At 36.4% G+C, this 17,622-nt stretch overlaps 1 protein-coding gene across 1 annotated transcript in view; it reads left to right on the top strand.

Annotated features, from left to right (window-relative positions):
* The window catches only part of Dpp10 (Dipeptidyl peptidase 10), a 355,670-nt gene that overhangs the window by 293,628 nt on the left and 44,420 nt on the right, over positions 1-17,622 (top strand). The window contains exons 9-11 of the mRNA XM_068226855.1: positions 5,056-5,179; positions 15,660-15,889; positions 16,268-16,545. Of these exons, the coding sequence (XP_068082956.1) occupies positions 5,056-5,179; positions 15,660-15,889; positions 16,268-16,545 (632 nt within the window). The remainder of the gene's footprint in view (positions 1-5,055; positions 5,180-15,659; positions 15,890-16,267; positions 16,546-17,622) is intronic.

Genomic DNA, 17,622 nt, shown 5'->3' with positions numbered 1-17,622 from the left:
AGAGGATCCAAAGCCTGTTTGACACTATTCCGAACTGCATAAGGGCATGCATTGCGACCAGTGGGGGAGAGACACCCTACTGTCCTGGCACCAACATTCCACCTGTAACTGCCAATGGCCTTGTCTATTTCATCCCATATTGTAATCAGTTCAATAAAGGCACTTGGTCTTTCAGCATATGTAGTTTCATTCACTTTCAACCACTCCTTCTGGGTGCTTAACATTTTTGACAGGCAGTGTATATTATAAATATAAATACATAGTTTTAGGTTTAATTCACATACTTATGCATTTACATACTTGATGGATATTTTCATACTGCCTTTACAAGTTACCTGTAAAATATCTGTACTTTCTTCTTGAAACTATATATATGGTATGTGTTATACGTTTCACATTGAAACTTCCATGGTCTATTTTAATTGAATACTTTTTTCCCACTGAGCAAGTTGGCTGTGTGGTTAGGTGTGTACAGCCGTGAAGATGGTTTTCTGTGGTTTCCCATTTTCACACCAGGCAAATGCTGGAGCTGTACCTTAGTTAAGGCCATGGCCGCTTCCTTCCCACTCCTAACCCTTACCTGTTTCATCATAGCCGTAAGAACTATCTGTGTTGGTGTGATGTAAGGCCAATTGTAAAAAGAAATGTATATTCTTTGTCCAAGGTTAGACCATTTTGAACCATGAACTAAATAACTTCACTCAGGCTTGTAAGTATACATAATGTTGCAACATGATCACCCTGGATGAAGAATTTGCAGATAAGAGTGCATTATTTCCCTAATGATAATTTTGCTTATCACAGGATTCAGTCATATGATGGTACCGTAATTCCAGTTATCATTAACACAGAAATGCTAGCAGAACTTTTTTGCTTATTTTTATTGCTTACCATTGATATGAATTTCTGAGCACTCTAATTAAACAAAATGCATGCTTGTGTAACAGATTTCCTAAGACATCCTTTCTAAACATCTAATAAACCAGCTTTCTAAATTACAGAAGTTTCTTAAATTGTGCCTGTTTAACTGTTATTAAGAGAACCCTGTTACCCAGTTATTCATTGTTGTTATGTTAATATACCGTACTGAATAAAGTTTTGCATTAAAGTGCACACAAGGTGAAGGAAAGTGACATACCGGTACGTGGTTAAGAATGCAGAAATGGAAGAAATACCACATCAAATTAGACACAGGGCAAATTTGTTCTTCTTCCATTAGAAATAAACTGGTAACCTTCTATAAAGTTTTCTTGTATTCAGCTGACCAACCAAGATTTTTCTGTTTAGTATTTCATCTGTCAATCTAACATGCATAATGACATTTCTAATTTTCCCAGTCTGTCAAAACACAATTGTTTGTTTGGTTGGTTTTTGTTTGTTTGTTTTTTTGATTCTTTGGCTTTTTTGTTTGTTTGTATGTTTGTTTGTTTGTTCTGTTAAGAAGGAAGCCATATTTTTCAGTGTCAACTCAGTTAGTCAGTTTACCTGCGAGGGGTCGCTTCAAAAGAGTTGTGTGATGGATCGCACCCGGTCCGTTTGACAGGGAGTATAAAATACCAGTTTTGTTGAAAATGCATTGAATTTTTAAGAATAAAACATGTCCATGAAACAAAATACAGTACCAGTTTTTCTTGCAAAACACATTGTGTTGTGTAAGAAAAGTACAGTATATCCATACTAGCTTTTATAGCAAAACAATCTGTAGTATTAAAGGAAAGCATATTCACAAAACAAAATACCAATTTTTATAGCAGAACATATTATATTATTAATGAAAAATATATCCATGAAACAAAATACCAATTTTCTTGCAAAACATGTTGTATCCAGGAAACAAAATACACAGCAAAACATGTATTATTAAAGAAAAGCATAACCATGAAACAAAATATCAGTTTTTGTAGCAAAACACATTATATTATTGAAGAAAAATATATCTGTGAAACTCAATACTAGTTTTTGTGGCAAAATACATCATGTTATTGAAGAAAAGCATATCCATGAAACTGAATACCAGTTTTTGGAGCAAAAAAACATCAAAGGCCTATTATTGAAGAAAAGCATATCCATGAAACTAAATACCAGTTTTTGTAACAAAAAATGTTGTATTATTGAGGAAAAGCATATCCATGAAACTAAATACCAGTTTTTGTAGCAAAACACATTGTATTATTGAAGAAAATATACCCATGGAATTCACAAAACACTTCTATACCAACAACAAAGACCACAGATGGTGAACATCAGGAGTTATGCACGGTGTAAAGGACCAGATAATAAGGCAACACCAGGATTCACGCATGGTGGAAATGACCTGGCTTACAGACAAAGCTTCTCACTGACTGACTGATGATGGAAGGGGAAACAGACTGTAGTGGACGAGTCTGTTGAAAGGTACAGGGAAGAAGGCAGCTCTATACTGTGAAACTATTTTGAAAGAATAAAAAAAGTGCATGCCCGGTCTACAAGACCGTGACACGACCCCCCACTCCTCCGCAGGTTAATCACACTGGCTGATACTGCAAAAGTCCTACACCAATCTGAGGGGGAGAGAGAGAGAGACTGGCTAATACCAGTGTCACTGGCTAGCCTTCTTGCTGCTATAATGGTCCAGGCACCCACCCAGCTTGTCATTTCATCTTGACAAGGACCACTGTATAGTTGTTGAAACATCAACACAGCCCAGTATCCCAGAAGATCAAAGAGGTTGCCAGTTGACTCAGCCATGAAAGCCACTATTTTACTGATAGTCATACCATTTTGAGTGGTAGGAGGCAAAGTAGGCAACTGCTCCATGCAAATAAAGTAACTTACTAGAATGCATTTAGTTGAAGGTGGCCATAATGTCACCATCATCATTATCCAATTTGATCTTGGATTTGGTTGTGAATCATTGCCTGTCTTTCCACTATTCTTCATCAAAGACATCTTGAAAGTTTGACTCCCTTCCATAGGTAATGTTCTGATTGTTTCCTTCATCATGTGCTAGGACTACCTCTTGGTCTTTTACCTCTAACTTCCAGTTCAAGCATTGACTTCAGGATTCTCGTTTTCCCCATTCTACTTCAGTCTTGATCATTCTACTCTCTCCCCCACACCACATATACCTAATGTATTGGAAGCAATTTATTTCACTTACAAGGGGACCTTCTGGTAGACAGGTCACAGATTCTTTCATATTTATAGTACATGTAGACGGTCACTTGAATTTAAATATCTTGAAACCATGGGGCCAGGTATTCTCAAGAAAATCAGCTTTGACAAATTCCAAATACATTATATCAACTCAATATTAAGGAAGTGATGAGTGAGAATGTCCAGTAATCAAGTGATCACTGATTCAAGTCCTGCTGCATGCATGATTTTATTTTTATTTTATTTCCTTCCTGTTCTTCATTCTACATATTATGTGCTACATAAGAATATTTGTAATGATTCGAAAGCAGGGTACAAAAATGAAAATCATCATGTAGGAACATTAATTCATGACATTGTTATAACAGGTTAGCATTTCATTTTGGCTTTAAAAAAATACAAACTTGTTCTATTTTCCAACCTGTATTTTTGATTTTATGTACCGGTACCCAACTTTAGAACATTACAATTATTTTTTACCTAGAATATACATAGAATGAAACATAACGAGGGGGTGGGGGTGGGAGTGGGGTGGGGGTGGCGGTGGAGGCGGGCGTGGGAATGTATATGTAGCCAGACTTGAACCAATGATCCCTGTAGACTCAGGTACTATCCATTGAGCCACATGCTCACATGCCACTTTGTTAATGTTAAGTTGATATAAGGCAACTGGAATTTGTCAAAGCTGATTTTCTCAAGAACGCCCAGATATCTGGCCCAGTGGCTTCAGAACATTCATATTCCAGGGATCATCTTCACGCACTATAAGTACAGAAAAATTCCTTGACCTTTCTACCCGAAAATCCCCTAGGCAGTGGTGTAGAATTTTGGTTACCCTGGACAGGTATATATGAGCAAGACTTCTGTCCTCAATTGGACAAGTGGGAGATTCACTCAGTAACAGAGCGTACTGTGATATGTATAAGGGAGAATAAGGACCTAAACAAGCCAGTTCCCTAAGTTCTGTCTCTGAAGCCTAGACAAAATATATTTCACCAATAACCAAAAGAAAACTCATGAGGATAGAAGCTACAGGAGGAGGCCAGTTTGAAGTAATCCTACGTGCATTAATTTGTTACCATGAACATGTCTCAGGACTAATAATGTAATTTCACCTGCCGAAAGGATTTGGACACATGGATATATAAGTGTTGTGCTTTCCAGTGGATCATGTTAATTAAAATCCCATACCACATCTTGGCTTCCCAAGTCTTTAATCCACTGACCACATCTGATTCTAAATTAAAAATTCAAAGATGGTCCTGATTAAGGATTGAACTAAAATTATCTTTACTTAAGTTACTGTTATTGAAACAATCCATTGTAGAGAAAATGAATATTACACATTAAGGAAACAAAACATCACTTTTTAATACAAAGTACGGATATAGGACAGAAGAGTGGAGGCAGGATTGAGTAGGACACTGGGGAAGTTGCCGTATTTTTATAATGCTTCTCTCCCAATAGTGCTTACTCTAGGTAGCCACTCTGTTCCTTTCTGTCACAAATGTAGGTTATACTGAAACTTTTCAATTATGTGTTGTTTCTTCTCCTCCATACATGTGCTAACAATTGCATATTTACATCTTAAGGTGTTTCCTCCCCTCTGTTTCCATTTGTATTATAACAATATTAGTTAGCTTTTGTGTCTGTGTGGTCAATATAAATTAGTCTCCTTAAAAGAAATGGTACTGTTTGATAATAAAATCAAACATGGTATACATATATATATGAAGATCTTTAAATATTAGGATATTTTTATCATTCCTTCTCATGCTGATCACAATAAATTAATATAAGTAGTTCATGATGATAAATTCACTGACATGTTTGTTTAACAGTTGTTTGCAAAGAACAGGGGCTCAATTAATTATGCAAAATACTGCCTTCTATGTGTAATTTATTTTTCTACTCTTCTAGTGACCTGTATTTTACGGCTGTGACGTGGGTGAGTGTCACGGAAGTTTCAGTCATTTGGATGAACAGACCACAGAACTTGTCTCTGGTCACCATCTGTAAGAGTCCCATGTGGTACTGTCAAGAGGTGAGTGTTAAGCAATTATATTTTGATGTTAAACATATTCACAGTAGATTTACAAAGAGCAAAGATATGCTATAAAATGGAGTTTCAGACTTTTTATATTGCATGAATAATAATGACTACACATGCATCACTATCATAAAGACCGGGCGAGTTGGCCGTGCGCGTAGAGGTGCGCGGCTGTGAGCTTGCATCCGGGAGATAGTAGGTTCGAATCCCACTATCGGCAGCCCTGAAAATGGTTTTCCGTGGTTTCCCATTTTCACACCAGGCAAATGCTGGGGCTGTACCTTAATTAAGGCCACAGCCGCTTCCTTCCAACTCCTAGGCCTTTCCTATCCCATCGTCGCCATAAGACCTATCTGTGTCTGTGCGACGTAAAGCCCCTAGCAAAAAAAAAAACTATCATAAAGACTTAAAATACCAGTACCGGTACCTATTTATTTTATAAGTAAGAAGTACTAATGTCATTGGCTTTACGTCCCACTAACTACTTTAACCCTCAACTGGTATCATCTATGTTTGTAACGTAACTGGTATCATACGTCTGTCAGACTCCAGATATTTACTTTCCCGTTCAGTACCTGCTTCTGAGCGGGACACTTGAATGCCTGGACCAGCCATTTTCATGCCCGGCCCTCTTGACGTGCATCACTTAATAAAATTTACAATTACTCCTAAACTATGAATGTTAGAAAAATGATACTTCGTGTTTACCTCTAGTAAATATTTAGGGTGTGATATCTGGTGTCACAGGTTTCAAAATACATCTAATTTTATACAGCCTATCTGTATTTTCGGCATAATGATTACTGTCACTGAAGTGAAGAAATGAAAGAATATGAAGGAAGCGTATTCGGAACATTGTTTTAGAAAATATCGGAGTAGGAAAAACAGGGTCTTCGGTCCAGTATATTTTTATATCAGGATTTTGGACTAATCGGTTTCCACGATTGCATGATCGAATTCTTTGTGAAAGGCCGGGGCGCCGCACTTATCACTTGACTCGCGTATAGATTGGTCTGCTCACACACGTCTTACGCCGTCCGCGGCCCGCAGCATAGGAGCAAGCTTAAACGTCTTACGCCGTCCACGGTCCGCAATGAGTTAAATTAAACAATGTGTTCTTAATTTTTTGTTATTGATTCAACATAATTCCTTTAAATATATGTTTTCAAATATGTCAGTGCAAAAGGTAGAAAAAAAAATTACAAATCCAGAAAAAAATAATAAAATATTAGAATGATGCTCCAAAAATGTAGACGCCTCTGTTTTTCTTAAAAACCTAGACAATATGATTATTATGATCATTTCGCTAATATGTCAATGTTATACAAAGACCATACAAACAATTAAAACATAAAATTACTGGAAAACTCAAAACACAAATTTCAATTTTAAGGTTCAAAGTCACTGTTTGTTAGAAAGCACAGTTTTCCTTATGACAGGATATGTTACCTTATTTTTACATGTATATACCTACAACTCAAAACATTTTGTGTCCAGATATAGCTATGATTTTCAAAATATAAAGAAAAACACCTTAGACTTCAGAAATGTTTCACACACCCACATACGTTCATTCATTTATCCGCAAAGCACTCTCAGCAAAATTTTTTGGCGCACTCCAAGCAGATCGGTTTTCCACACTTCCGAGACGGGTACTTCGCTCTCCTTTTCAGTTTAGGATCGCAAAAGTAGTACGTTGTATGAACGTCGAAGAATTCAGGCAGTTCATGCAGAATGTCAGTTCTAAGTTTGGTTCATTAGGTCGTAAAACTCACCGAGATGGTCCTGATTGTGGCTCCATTATTATTTATAGGAATTAAACGCACTGTAAGTAACAACAGTGTTATACTAACTCACAATAAAGACTCAATACTGAATAACGTCATTCGCGAACAATAGTCACGGAACTGGTATCATACGTCTGTCAGACGGCGCGATAAGTTTACTACGCACTTACTCGAGGTCAAACAAAGCAAGTGGTACATCACCTTCCCTGCAGGGAAACAACACTCCAACTGAGAGGTACACAAGGGAAGAAAGCAGTAGGCTGAGGAAAGGAGAGGGGATGGCCTTGGAAAATTTTTCAGCCGTCTCACAGACGTATGATACAAATTGAGGGTTAACAGTTTTTGGAAACAAATGATAAATATTAACTTAATTGTCATATTATTATCTTTTGACATTATTGTTTGTCTGATGGATTTAAAATTGTTAATTGACTTGCTGTTGCTTAGTTGAGAAACACTTTCTTTTATTAATAGATCAACTTAACAAATGATACAAACCTAATAAACTGAACATCAAGTGGACAACACAATGTGACAAAAGAAACTGCATATCGTGTGGACAATGCAGTGTGACTATTCACTGCCCAATGAAAAAGTGTTATTACACTGTCTTTTGTTTGTGCATATTCAAAACCTTAACTGAAGTACTTATAAAGATGTACAGTAGGTACTAACTTCAACAAAATCTCTAGACATAGTTACTTTTCTTTTTATTATTTAACACTCTGTTTCTTTAAACTTCATAAGAGAGGAAGGAATACAATTTAACATTGTCTACAATTTTTAATTGACAAAAAAGATCTTTTTGAAAAGGAATGTACTCATAAATAAATGCTGTAGAAAGAATGTAAACTGAGGAGTAAACTTGTGCCCTTGTATTCCTTGAGGTAGTGCAGCTCTTTTTAAGCACATCCCCATTGGAGGAGGGTGCCCTGCACGTACCCTTTTAACCACATATCAACCACATATCTACCAATCTTAACCTGCAATTGCTTGTGCTGTTAGAACAAAATCTAACTCATGTATTTCTCATAATAACTCAAACACTTTCAATAATCTAATGCTGATATGTTAGTAATGCCTTGAGCAGCACCTCTCTCAGCACCAGTATGGAACAGGAAGGCATATGTCAATCAAATGTGGGATTTCTTTATAGCAGTACAATGTGTGAGATAAAATCTAATGTGCAAACAAACGTACTATAATTCACTCACACTTTTCTCTTTGCATTACACATGTCTGAGAAGTAATTATACAAATTCTTCTTTCAATAATGCATATTTTTTATCCTTACACCTAGATACTATTATTAGTAGTAACTGGCCTCTCTTCAGTACCATGGAAATTAATTGGTACAATGTGTATGCTACAAATTGCTTATTCTTAGATCCCACACTCTCTATGCATTCTGTGCACTGTTATTCATTGATAACACAGTACAAAAGTGAATTTCTCTCAGACACAAAATATATCAATTACTATGTTTTCGGACGTGCTGATCATGAAAATAACATTAGTTTTTTCATAGCACCTAACATTGTTGCGATATTTACATCGCTCCCTTTCTTTGGTGGTGGAAGACGCTATTGTCTCCCTGTCTGGGCAACCTTCTTATTATACCTCTTGGTTTTATTACTCTAAAGGAACGTTAAGTTCCCCAGCTGTCTATTCCATTAATATGAAAGAAACATATGATAGTATGGAAACATTTCTTAAAGCTTTGAAATACACAGAACATGGGTGGCAGATTTTTGCAAATCTAAAAGTGATAGGTATGCTAACAGGAATGCAGCCAGGATTCACCAAATTTTGTAGTTTTCTCTGTGAGTGGGACAGTTGAAATAAGTATAAGCATTTTGAAATTAGAGAGTGGTCATCAAGAGAAAGTGTAGCATTAGGACAAGAAAGTGTTAAAAACTTGCCACTTGTTGATGTCACCAAAATAATCTTTCCCCCTTTGCATATAAACCTGGGGTTGATGAAGAACTTTGTTAAGGCAATAGACATATCAGGAAGGGCATTTCAATATTTAAGGTGAAAATTTCAAAGGTTGAATGAAGCAAAACTAAAGGAAGGTATCTTTATTGGGCCACAAATATGCAGTCTCTTACATGATTCTGTAGTTAAGGGGACTCTCATTCCTGCTGTAAAAAAAAAAAAAAAAAAAAAAAAAAAAAAGGATCTCATCTAGTCAGGAGTATGTCAGTTCCACCCCTTCTTTTCATCTCAGAGAGAAAATAAAGAATGTTGCCAGAGTTGACAAGCTACCCACAAATGAACCTGCTGAAAAACCAGAATGTGTTTACAGTCCCAAAAGAAAGAGTAGCTACACTCAAAATCACTGTAACAGTTGCTCCAGACCCATGTAAAGAACACACAGAAGAAACTGTTTGTTGTGAGTGTAATCTTCATGAAGTACTTGCAGACTTTGATGACTAAGAACAGGACAACAGGGATGGATGGATGAAATCCATGTGGAAATGATAAAGGCTGCTGGACCTGTTGGTATGCAATGATTGTACTGACTACTAAATGTATGTGGAAACACAAATGTGTACCAAAAGATTGGAAAAAAGGGATAATAATACCAGTGTTTAAGAAAGTGGACAAGAAAGTTTGTGGTAACTATAGAGGAATCACACATATATCACAGGTAGTTAAAATACTGGAAAGGATATTAGAAAGAAGAATGAGAAGAAAGATTGACGGAGAGTTACAAGAGGAACAATATGGCTTGAGGAGTGGAAGATCTACAGTGGACCAAACCTTTAGCATGAGACAGCTGATGGAAAAGAACTGGGATTATGGAAAGGATCTGGTCATAACTTACATAGATATAGAAAAGGCATATGATAGTGTCCCCAGAGAGAAGGTTTGGGAAACCATGGTTTAAAAGAGACTTGGAAGAGAAATGTTAGAAATGGTGGAAGCAATGTACAGCAACTGTGTTAGCAGGGTACTGACCAACGTTGGAAAGACAGAATGGCTTAGGAATAAGATTGGACTAAGACAGGGGAGTGTGCTGTTACCTCTTTTATTTATTATGGTCATGGACAAAATTGTAGAGGAAACAAAGGAAGCCTATCGAGATAAAGAGATGAAGATATGGTACTGCTATTTGTAGTTGATGTTGTGATCTGGGGAAAGAACAGCAAAGAAGTGCAAAAACAGCTAGATGTACTGAACGAAAAAATTGAGAAGTATGGCATGAAAATCAGTACAGATAAAAGCAAGACTATGGTATGTCGAGAGGGGAAAGGCAAGGAAAGGGCACTGTGAAAATTGGAAGTCAGAGTCTGGAAATTGTGGGCAGCTTTAAATACCTAGGAATTGAATTAATGCAAAATGCTAGGGTGGACATGGAAATTAGCAGGAGGGTACAGCAGGGCAATGCATTCTACCAAAGTGTAAGAAAACTTGTTTGGAGCAAAGAAGTAGCAAGGAAAAGTAAAGAGATAATGTACAAAATGTACTATGTATCCATACTGACTTATACAGCTGAGACTTGGACTTTGACTAGCAGGCAAGGGAGTAGAATTCAAGCCAGTGAGATGAAATTCCTAAGAAGTATGATAGGAAAGACAAGGAAAGACAGAGTGAGAAATAAAGATGTTAGGAAGGAAGTTGGGATAGGAAAGCTAAGCGAGAGAATTGGAAAGAATAAACTAAGGTGGTCTGGACATGTAAAGAGGATGGAGGAGAATAGAATTCCAAGACAGATGCTGGGGGCAAAGTGCAAGGGCAAGAGAACAAGAGGAAGACCAAGGTGGATTGAGTCAGTGAAGAGCAGCATAAGAAGATGAAATTTAGACTGGAACAAGATTGTGGAAGAGCAATGGTGGAAGGAAAAAAGAAGATGGAGAAGTTCCATAAAAACTCCAACCCGGCAGGAGCTGGATAAGGGGAAATGATGATGATAAAGATGATCATACTCATAAGGAAAAACTAACAAGAAACTGATTGTACACAGCACATCACAGCACAGACTAATTTCAGTTGATGCCAGACTGTGATTGTTGCAATCTTAGCAGAACCTGATAACATCACTCCCACAGTAGATTTTATCTAACAAACTACACGGGTGTTCAGAAATTTTCCTGTTGACAGCCTAATGACTTCCTGCTGCACCTTGAACTGATAACATAAAATGATGCAGAAATCAAATACATTAAGGAGGTATTGACATAATATGCCATTTACTACCAGAAATATACTACTGTTAGATTTTTCTAACAGCACCAAGTCGAGTAGCTGCGCATGTTAATGCTAATGTGCTTCAACCAAGGAGCCAAGCTCTGCTTTCAGGAAATGTGCAGGTTTGAACCCCACCATCAGCTATCCTGAGATCAGTTCTCTGTGGTTTCCCATTTCCACTTTCAGACAAATGTCGCGACAGTTCCTATTCATAGACCACAGCTGATTCCTTCCACCTCCTTATCCAGTTTTGTTCACCATCATTCATTTCACCTTCCTTAGCTCCTCAAGTGAGGCTGGCATCAAGAAGGGCATCCGGCTGTAGAAACATCCCATACAATTTCACCTCACCTCATCCCCAACCCTGTGTCAGGAAAAGGGACAAAGGGGTAGACATACATACAGTACATCTTTTCTAATAGCACAAGCGATTGTGGGTTAAACAACAGAATATTAAACAACTGCATGTGGTGCACAACACTATGTTCCATACCTTGCTTAGTCCACATGTCACTGGGTCTGTCTCCTATTGAACATGTCTGGTCACTGATTACCTAACAATTAGCACATTACCAACTAACTGCCCACGTTTAGAATAGATGAACTCTAAGTATGTGTCAAAACCACATGGACTGACCCACCCCCAGATGCACATCCAGTATCTCTTCCCATATATACCATGCTGTGTGATGGCACTTATGGCTGCTCATAGAGGCTTCAGAGAATATTGCTATCTGCATCAAACAGTAAAGAGCAATCATCAAACAGTAAAGGGCAATCATTTCACCCTTGTCCAATAAGATTTCTGTATGGGATATTAAATATGACAGCAATTGCTCTTATCTTTTCCAGTATTGCAGTGTTAATGAAAGCACTGCGTTCTTAAGAACAATACTCCTGTAATTTCCATATCGTGTAGTTCACGTGCCTCCTTGTGGATCAGTAGTAGAATGTCAGCCTCTGGATCCCAAGATAGCGGGTTCAAACGCGGCAGAGGTAGTCAAGTTTTTGAAGGTGGAAAAAGATCCATTTGACACCCCATGTCGTATGATGTAAGCGTGTAAAAGATCTCTGGTGACACATTTGGTAAATTCATTAAAACTCAGCCATAGATGCCCAAGAGAGATTTGGTTTACTCTGCGATCTAGTAGGCCTAGAGTTAAATGAAACATTGAAATTGATGAGCAGACAGCCAGATGGCATCAAATTAAAATGTCTGCACATGGTAGCTGAGGCCATACGATTATTATTTATTATTATTATTATTATTATTATTATTATTATTATTATTATTATTATTATTATTATTATTATTATTATTATTATTATTATTATACCTGCCTCTGTGGATCAGTGGTAGAGTGTCAGCCTCCGGATCCCAAGATAGAGGGTTCAAACCCAGCAGAGGTAGTCGGATTTTTGAAGGGCGGAAGAAAGTCCATTTGACACTCCATGTCGTACGATGTCGGCATGTAAAAGATCTCTGGTGATACATTTGGTGTTTACCCGACAAAATTCATTAAATCTCAGCCATAGATGCCCAAGAGAGTTTCGGTTTTCTCGGTCAGCCATCTAGTGGGGGCCTAAAGTAAAACGGAACGTGGAAATTGACGAGCAGACAGCCAGATGGCATCAAATTGAAATGTCTGCACACGGTAGCTGAGGCCATACGATTATTATTTATTATTATTATTATTATTATTATTATTATTATTATTATTATTATTATTATTATTATTATTATTATTATTATTATTATTATTATTATTATTATTATTATTTCATGCAGTTTGGATTAGTTTTTGGGAAATTTGAACTGTAATGTAAGAAATTATTAAACAGAGCAAGTGTAGAAAATGGCAGCGATTAGTCGTTCACATGTATTTAATTTAAAATTATTCTTATCTCTTATTTCAATCTTCCTGTTTCATGTGTAACACTAGGAAATGGTGATGTGATGTTTAGATACTCATAGCTTGCATGACCATTTGAACAATACGCCTACATATTAGAAAATGGAATACAGGACATTCCATCCACCTGGTTTTTCTTCTAAGCTAATGTTTTTCACTCTTTCTTCAGACCTTATATACTTAATATTACATTTGATATTATTGCCTGTTGGTTGATGAAATAAAAGAACAGTGAGAGAAGCAATCAGTTTTACTACATAAGTAATATCTCTTTTGGAATTGCTCCTTAAAAATTTACATAGCAATATTTTTGTCACCCTTTCTGCGACATTACAGAGTGTATGCCACATCATTGCCTGTCTATCTGTGAAATTAGAGGACTATGAGAGAAGCAATAAACATTATTAATCCTACTGCCTACTCTTGTTTAACTGCTCTTGGAAATTGCTCCTGTAAATTTGCATAACAGACTTTCAAATGCTTAATATATAAATTAAAATTCTGCATTTACATTAAAATGTAACTGCTACAGAACTTCCTCGTCCTCAAAGAATACTTTAGTGTCATTACAAACTTTTGATGAAGAAAATTATTTAGCAATATTTTATTATTTTATTATTCCTCATATTGAGCAAAGAGACGCTCCAACACTCAATTCTTCTTATTCTTCTTCTTATTCTTCCTGATAAGTTTCTGCTTATGCTGGTCATTCACAGAGCCTCTTCCAATCTTCTCTTTTTTCCCACATTCTATCATTCATTACTGCCTGCCACAGTAGTCCTCTCCGATTTATGTCATCCTCCACCGGATCCCTCTATCTTGTTCGTGGTCTTCCAACTGGTCTTCCTCCAGATTCTGTCAATTCCAGAGCTCTTCTTGGTAATCTTTCTTGTCCCATTCTTTGACATGACCAAACCATTTCAGCCTATTTCTCCCCATAGTTTCTTTTAGAAGGTTGATCTGTAGTGTGTTTCGTATGGTTTCATTTCTTATCTTGTCCCTCCTTGTTTTACCCAAGATCCCTCGCAGAAAGCGCATCTCTGTCGCTTGTAATCTACTCAGATCTTTTCTGGTCCAAGTCCGACATTCTGCTCCATAGGTCAATATTGGCAAATAATACCATTTATATATGATGATTTTTGCTTTGGTAGGTATTTTCCACTTTCTAATTATGTCTGACACACAGTAATAACATTCTGAGCAATTTCCTATCCTCTCCAAAATTTCTTCCTTGATGTTTCCTTTCCCAGTTAGCTTACTTCCTAGGTATTTAAAAGCATCTACTTCTTTAAGAATTTTTCCATTACACCTAACATCCTTCATTTTTTTGTTTTCTCTACTGATTTTCATTACCTCACTTTCCATTAAACTAATTTCCATGACTGCTTCTTCAGTTGCCCTCTGCCACGTATTTAATTGTTCTTCCAATTTTTGTTCATTTTCTTCACATATCATTACATCATCTGCATATGCTATGACTTTCATGGGGCCGATGACCTTTGATGTTAGGCCTCTTAAAACAACAAGCATCATCATCATCATCATCATCATCATCATCATCATCACCATCATCATCATCATCATGACTTTCATATCATTTGCTGTTGACCCTTGGTGAACTTTCCTCATAATGTTGTCCATCACTATATTAAAGAGCACTGGTGAAAGTACACTTCCTTGTCGAACTCCTCTGTCTGTTCTAAACCATTCTGATTTTTTGCCATCTATTATAACACAGTTCAGACATTTTTTATACATGTTTTTAATTCTGAATTGCATTTCTCTTGACAATTCCATTCTATTTAGCCGTTGCCATCTCTCTTCTCTTCTAACCGTGTCATAAGCCTTTTGTATATCTATAAATGCAACTGCGATGCCTTTCCCAAATTCCCATTTCTTTTTTTTCTAGCTGTAAATATGGCATCAATAATTGACCTTCCAGGTCTAAATCCTTGTTGTTCTTCTATTAATTGTGAATGTATCTTGTTCTTGATTTTTGTAAGATTATTCATAAATCTTCATGCAATGACACATTCCTCCGTAGTTTTCACAAAGTGCCTTATTACCTTTTTTTAAAATAGGTACAATAATTGCCCTTGTCCAATCATCAGGAATGTCTCCGTCAGCTCATACTATCTTCATTATTCTATACAGCCACTGCATTCCAATAGGTCCTGCAGCTTTAATCATTTCCACTGTGCTGCCATCTATTCCAGGAGCTTTGCCATTTTTCATTTCTAATACAGCTTCTTCTACATCTGACATTTGTAGATCTTCTTTTCTTATTTCATCTGATCGGTTTTTTGTCCCTTTCACTGTAGTGGTGATATTTATTTTAATTAAAGGAATATATTAAATACCTTATCCTTTCTGCATCAACATTCATATGAATATGTTGTACATTTTATATTTTCATTAACATTCTAATTTCCTTATAGCTTGTTTGCTTCTTCTAACTTCTCTTCTTCTAATGTAATTTTATTGTTTAGAGTACTGTATGGTGAGTTATTATAATCTCTCCTAGAGTCATTTCCAATTTCAATAACATGCATAAGATAGGTCTGCTCTTGCTGTATACAGACTCACAGGATAAGCGGCGAGGGACGTGGCTGGGTGGATGCTCAAGATCCACCTCTGTTTTCATCTGATGGGAATAGCTACGTGACTACATCACCTGTCAGAGATGGAGAAGCAGGGTACTTCAGGCATATAGTGATAGTCAATATCACCAAAAAGAGAATACTTCCACTCACTCATGGAAAGTTTGATGTAGCCAGAATCTTAGCCTGGGACCATGCTGATAGCTATGTGTGAGTATTTTAATGCTAGTAGCTTTGTGCAGCAAATGCTGCTAAACAAATTCATTGTTCCAAGATAACAAAGTATGACATTGTATAACACCGTATAGTCCTGAAAGGAAGTCCCGTTTTAACATAGTTACCTCTCAATAAATAGATCGTTAAGCTGCAGTCATTGATTCAGATCCATAAGCAGTCATTAATTCTCTTCCAATTATTTGATCATCAGAATCACTCAATTACTTGTTTAATTGGAAGAACAGCATCTCAGAATGCCCATATGCATACATTAATACATTATGATTTAAAAAGATTAGATTATCAGTTGCCTTTAGCTGAGTTATACCTCTTAACAATAATATGAAACTGAAAGATCTCTTAAACTTGCAGGTATTATTTGGGCATCCCTGAAGGGCGTCCAGGACAGTTACATCTGTATCGTGCCACATCCATTCCTCCTAAGGTAGGGGAGCCTGTTGGCTTGCCAACCTGCCTTACCTGCCAACCTGAGCAGCCCAGTACCCATCCATACTCATCTTTCTATGCTGCTGTAGCCACAGGAAGAGCAGGAATTGCAAACTCAGTAGAAAATGATGAAGACTGGGTTGAAGATGAAATGACAGAACCAACTACTGAACAGCCACCAGTGCCAAAAAGAAGAAAAGGAGGTCAGTTTATACTCTTCATCTAATATTTACAATGGACTGTACAAATAATGTATTTCTTTCTGTCTTTTTATTGTTATTATCTTCTTCTTGATTTTTATTTACTTTGTTCCCAATTTTGTCCTTTTGAATAATTTGATTCATAGTTCTAATGAATCTCATTTCTGTTGCCAGAATTCTGTTGTAGTCATTGTTTAGTAGAGGACCGGTACACCTTTATTTAGTTTTGGTAGAATTCATTAAAATATTTGAGACCATATAGATTTAAATCAATACTTTTCTTCAATAGGTACTTATTTCATATTGGTTAATGTACAGTATAATATTTTAATTCCTTTTTAAATGTAAGTGAGGGTGATAGTGTGTGTGTTAGCATAATGTAATTCTACTAAACTATTACTTACTATATCTGCAGAAAAGTATTATAAGTGTGGTTAAGAGTAAGAGAGGGCCACGCGCCCTAACTTCGTCACTTGGAAGAAGTTGAATAAATTTAAAAAATATGTTTAAAGTTATAATTTTCAAGTATATTTTAAAAAAATAACAGTATAGTTTAAGAGATTACAAACTAAGAACTGTTAATAACATGATCACAATCATAAGGACCACAAGCTCCATGCAGTATCTGAACCACAGGCATGTGATTTTTCATTTCTGAAGACATTGTATTTTGTAATGTGAAGTTAAATTGAGCAACATAGGTCAGTAGACCTTGAACGACACATACAAGAGGAACAAATCAAGTTGTATACTTGTACTTAAAAATAGAAAACCAGATTACACCCTGCTTAGATCCTTTTAGGTGAACCACAAGGATTATGTGGAAGCTTTCTTTGAAAATTTTGTCATAGCAACCCTAAATGCAATTGATTGATTTAATTGATTGATTGATTGAATTAATTAATTGATTGATTGAATTAATTGATTGAATTAATTGATTGATTGATTGATTGATTGATTGATTGATTGATTGATTGATTGATTGATTGATTGATTGATTGATTGATTGATTGATTGATTGATTGATTGATTGATTGATTGATTGATTGATTGATTGATTGATTGATTGATTGATTGATT

Source organism: Anabrus simplex, chromosome 3 (genome assembly GCF_040414725.1).
Source record: "Anabrus simplex isolate iqAnaSimp1 chromosome 3, ASM4041472v1, whole genome shotgun sequence".
NCBI lineage: Eukaryota > Metazoa > Arthropoda > Insecta > Orthoptera > Tettigoniidae > Anabrus > Anabrus simplex.
This window is presented reverse-complemented; position numbering and strand designations above follow the sequence as displayed.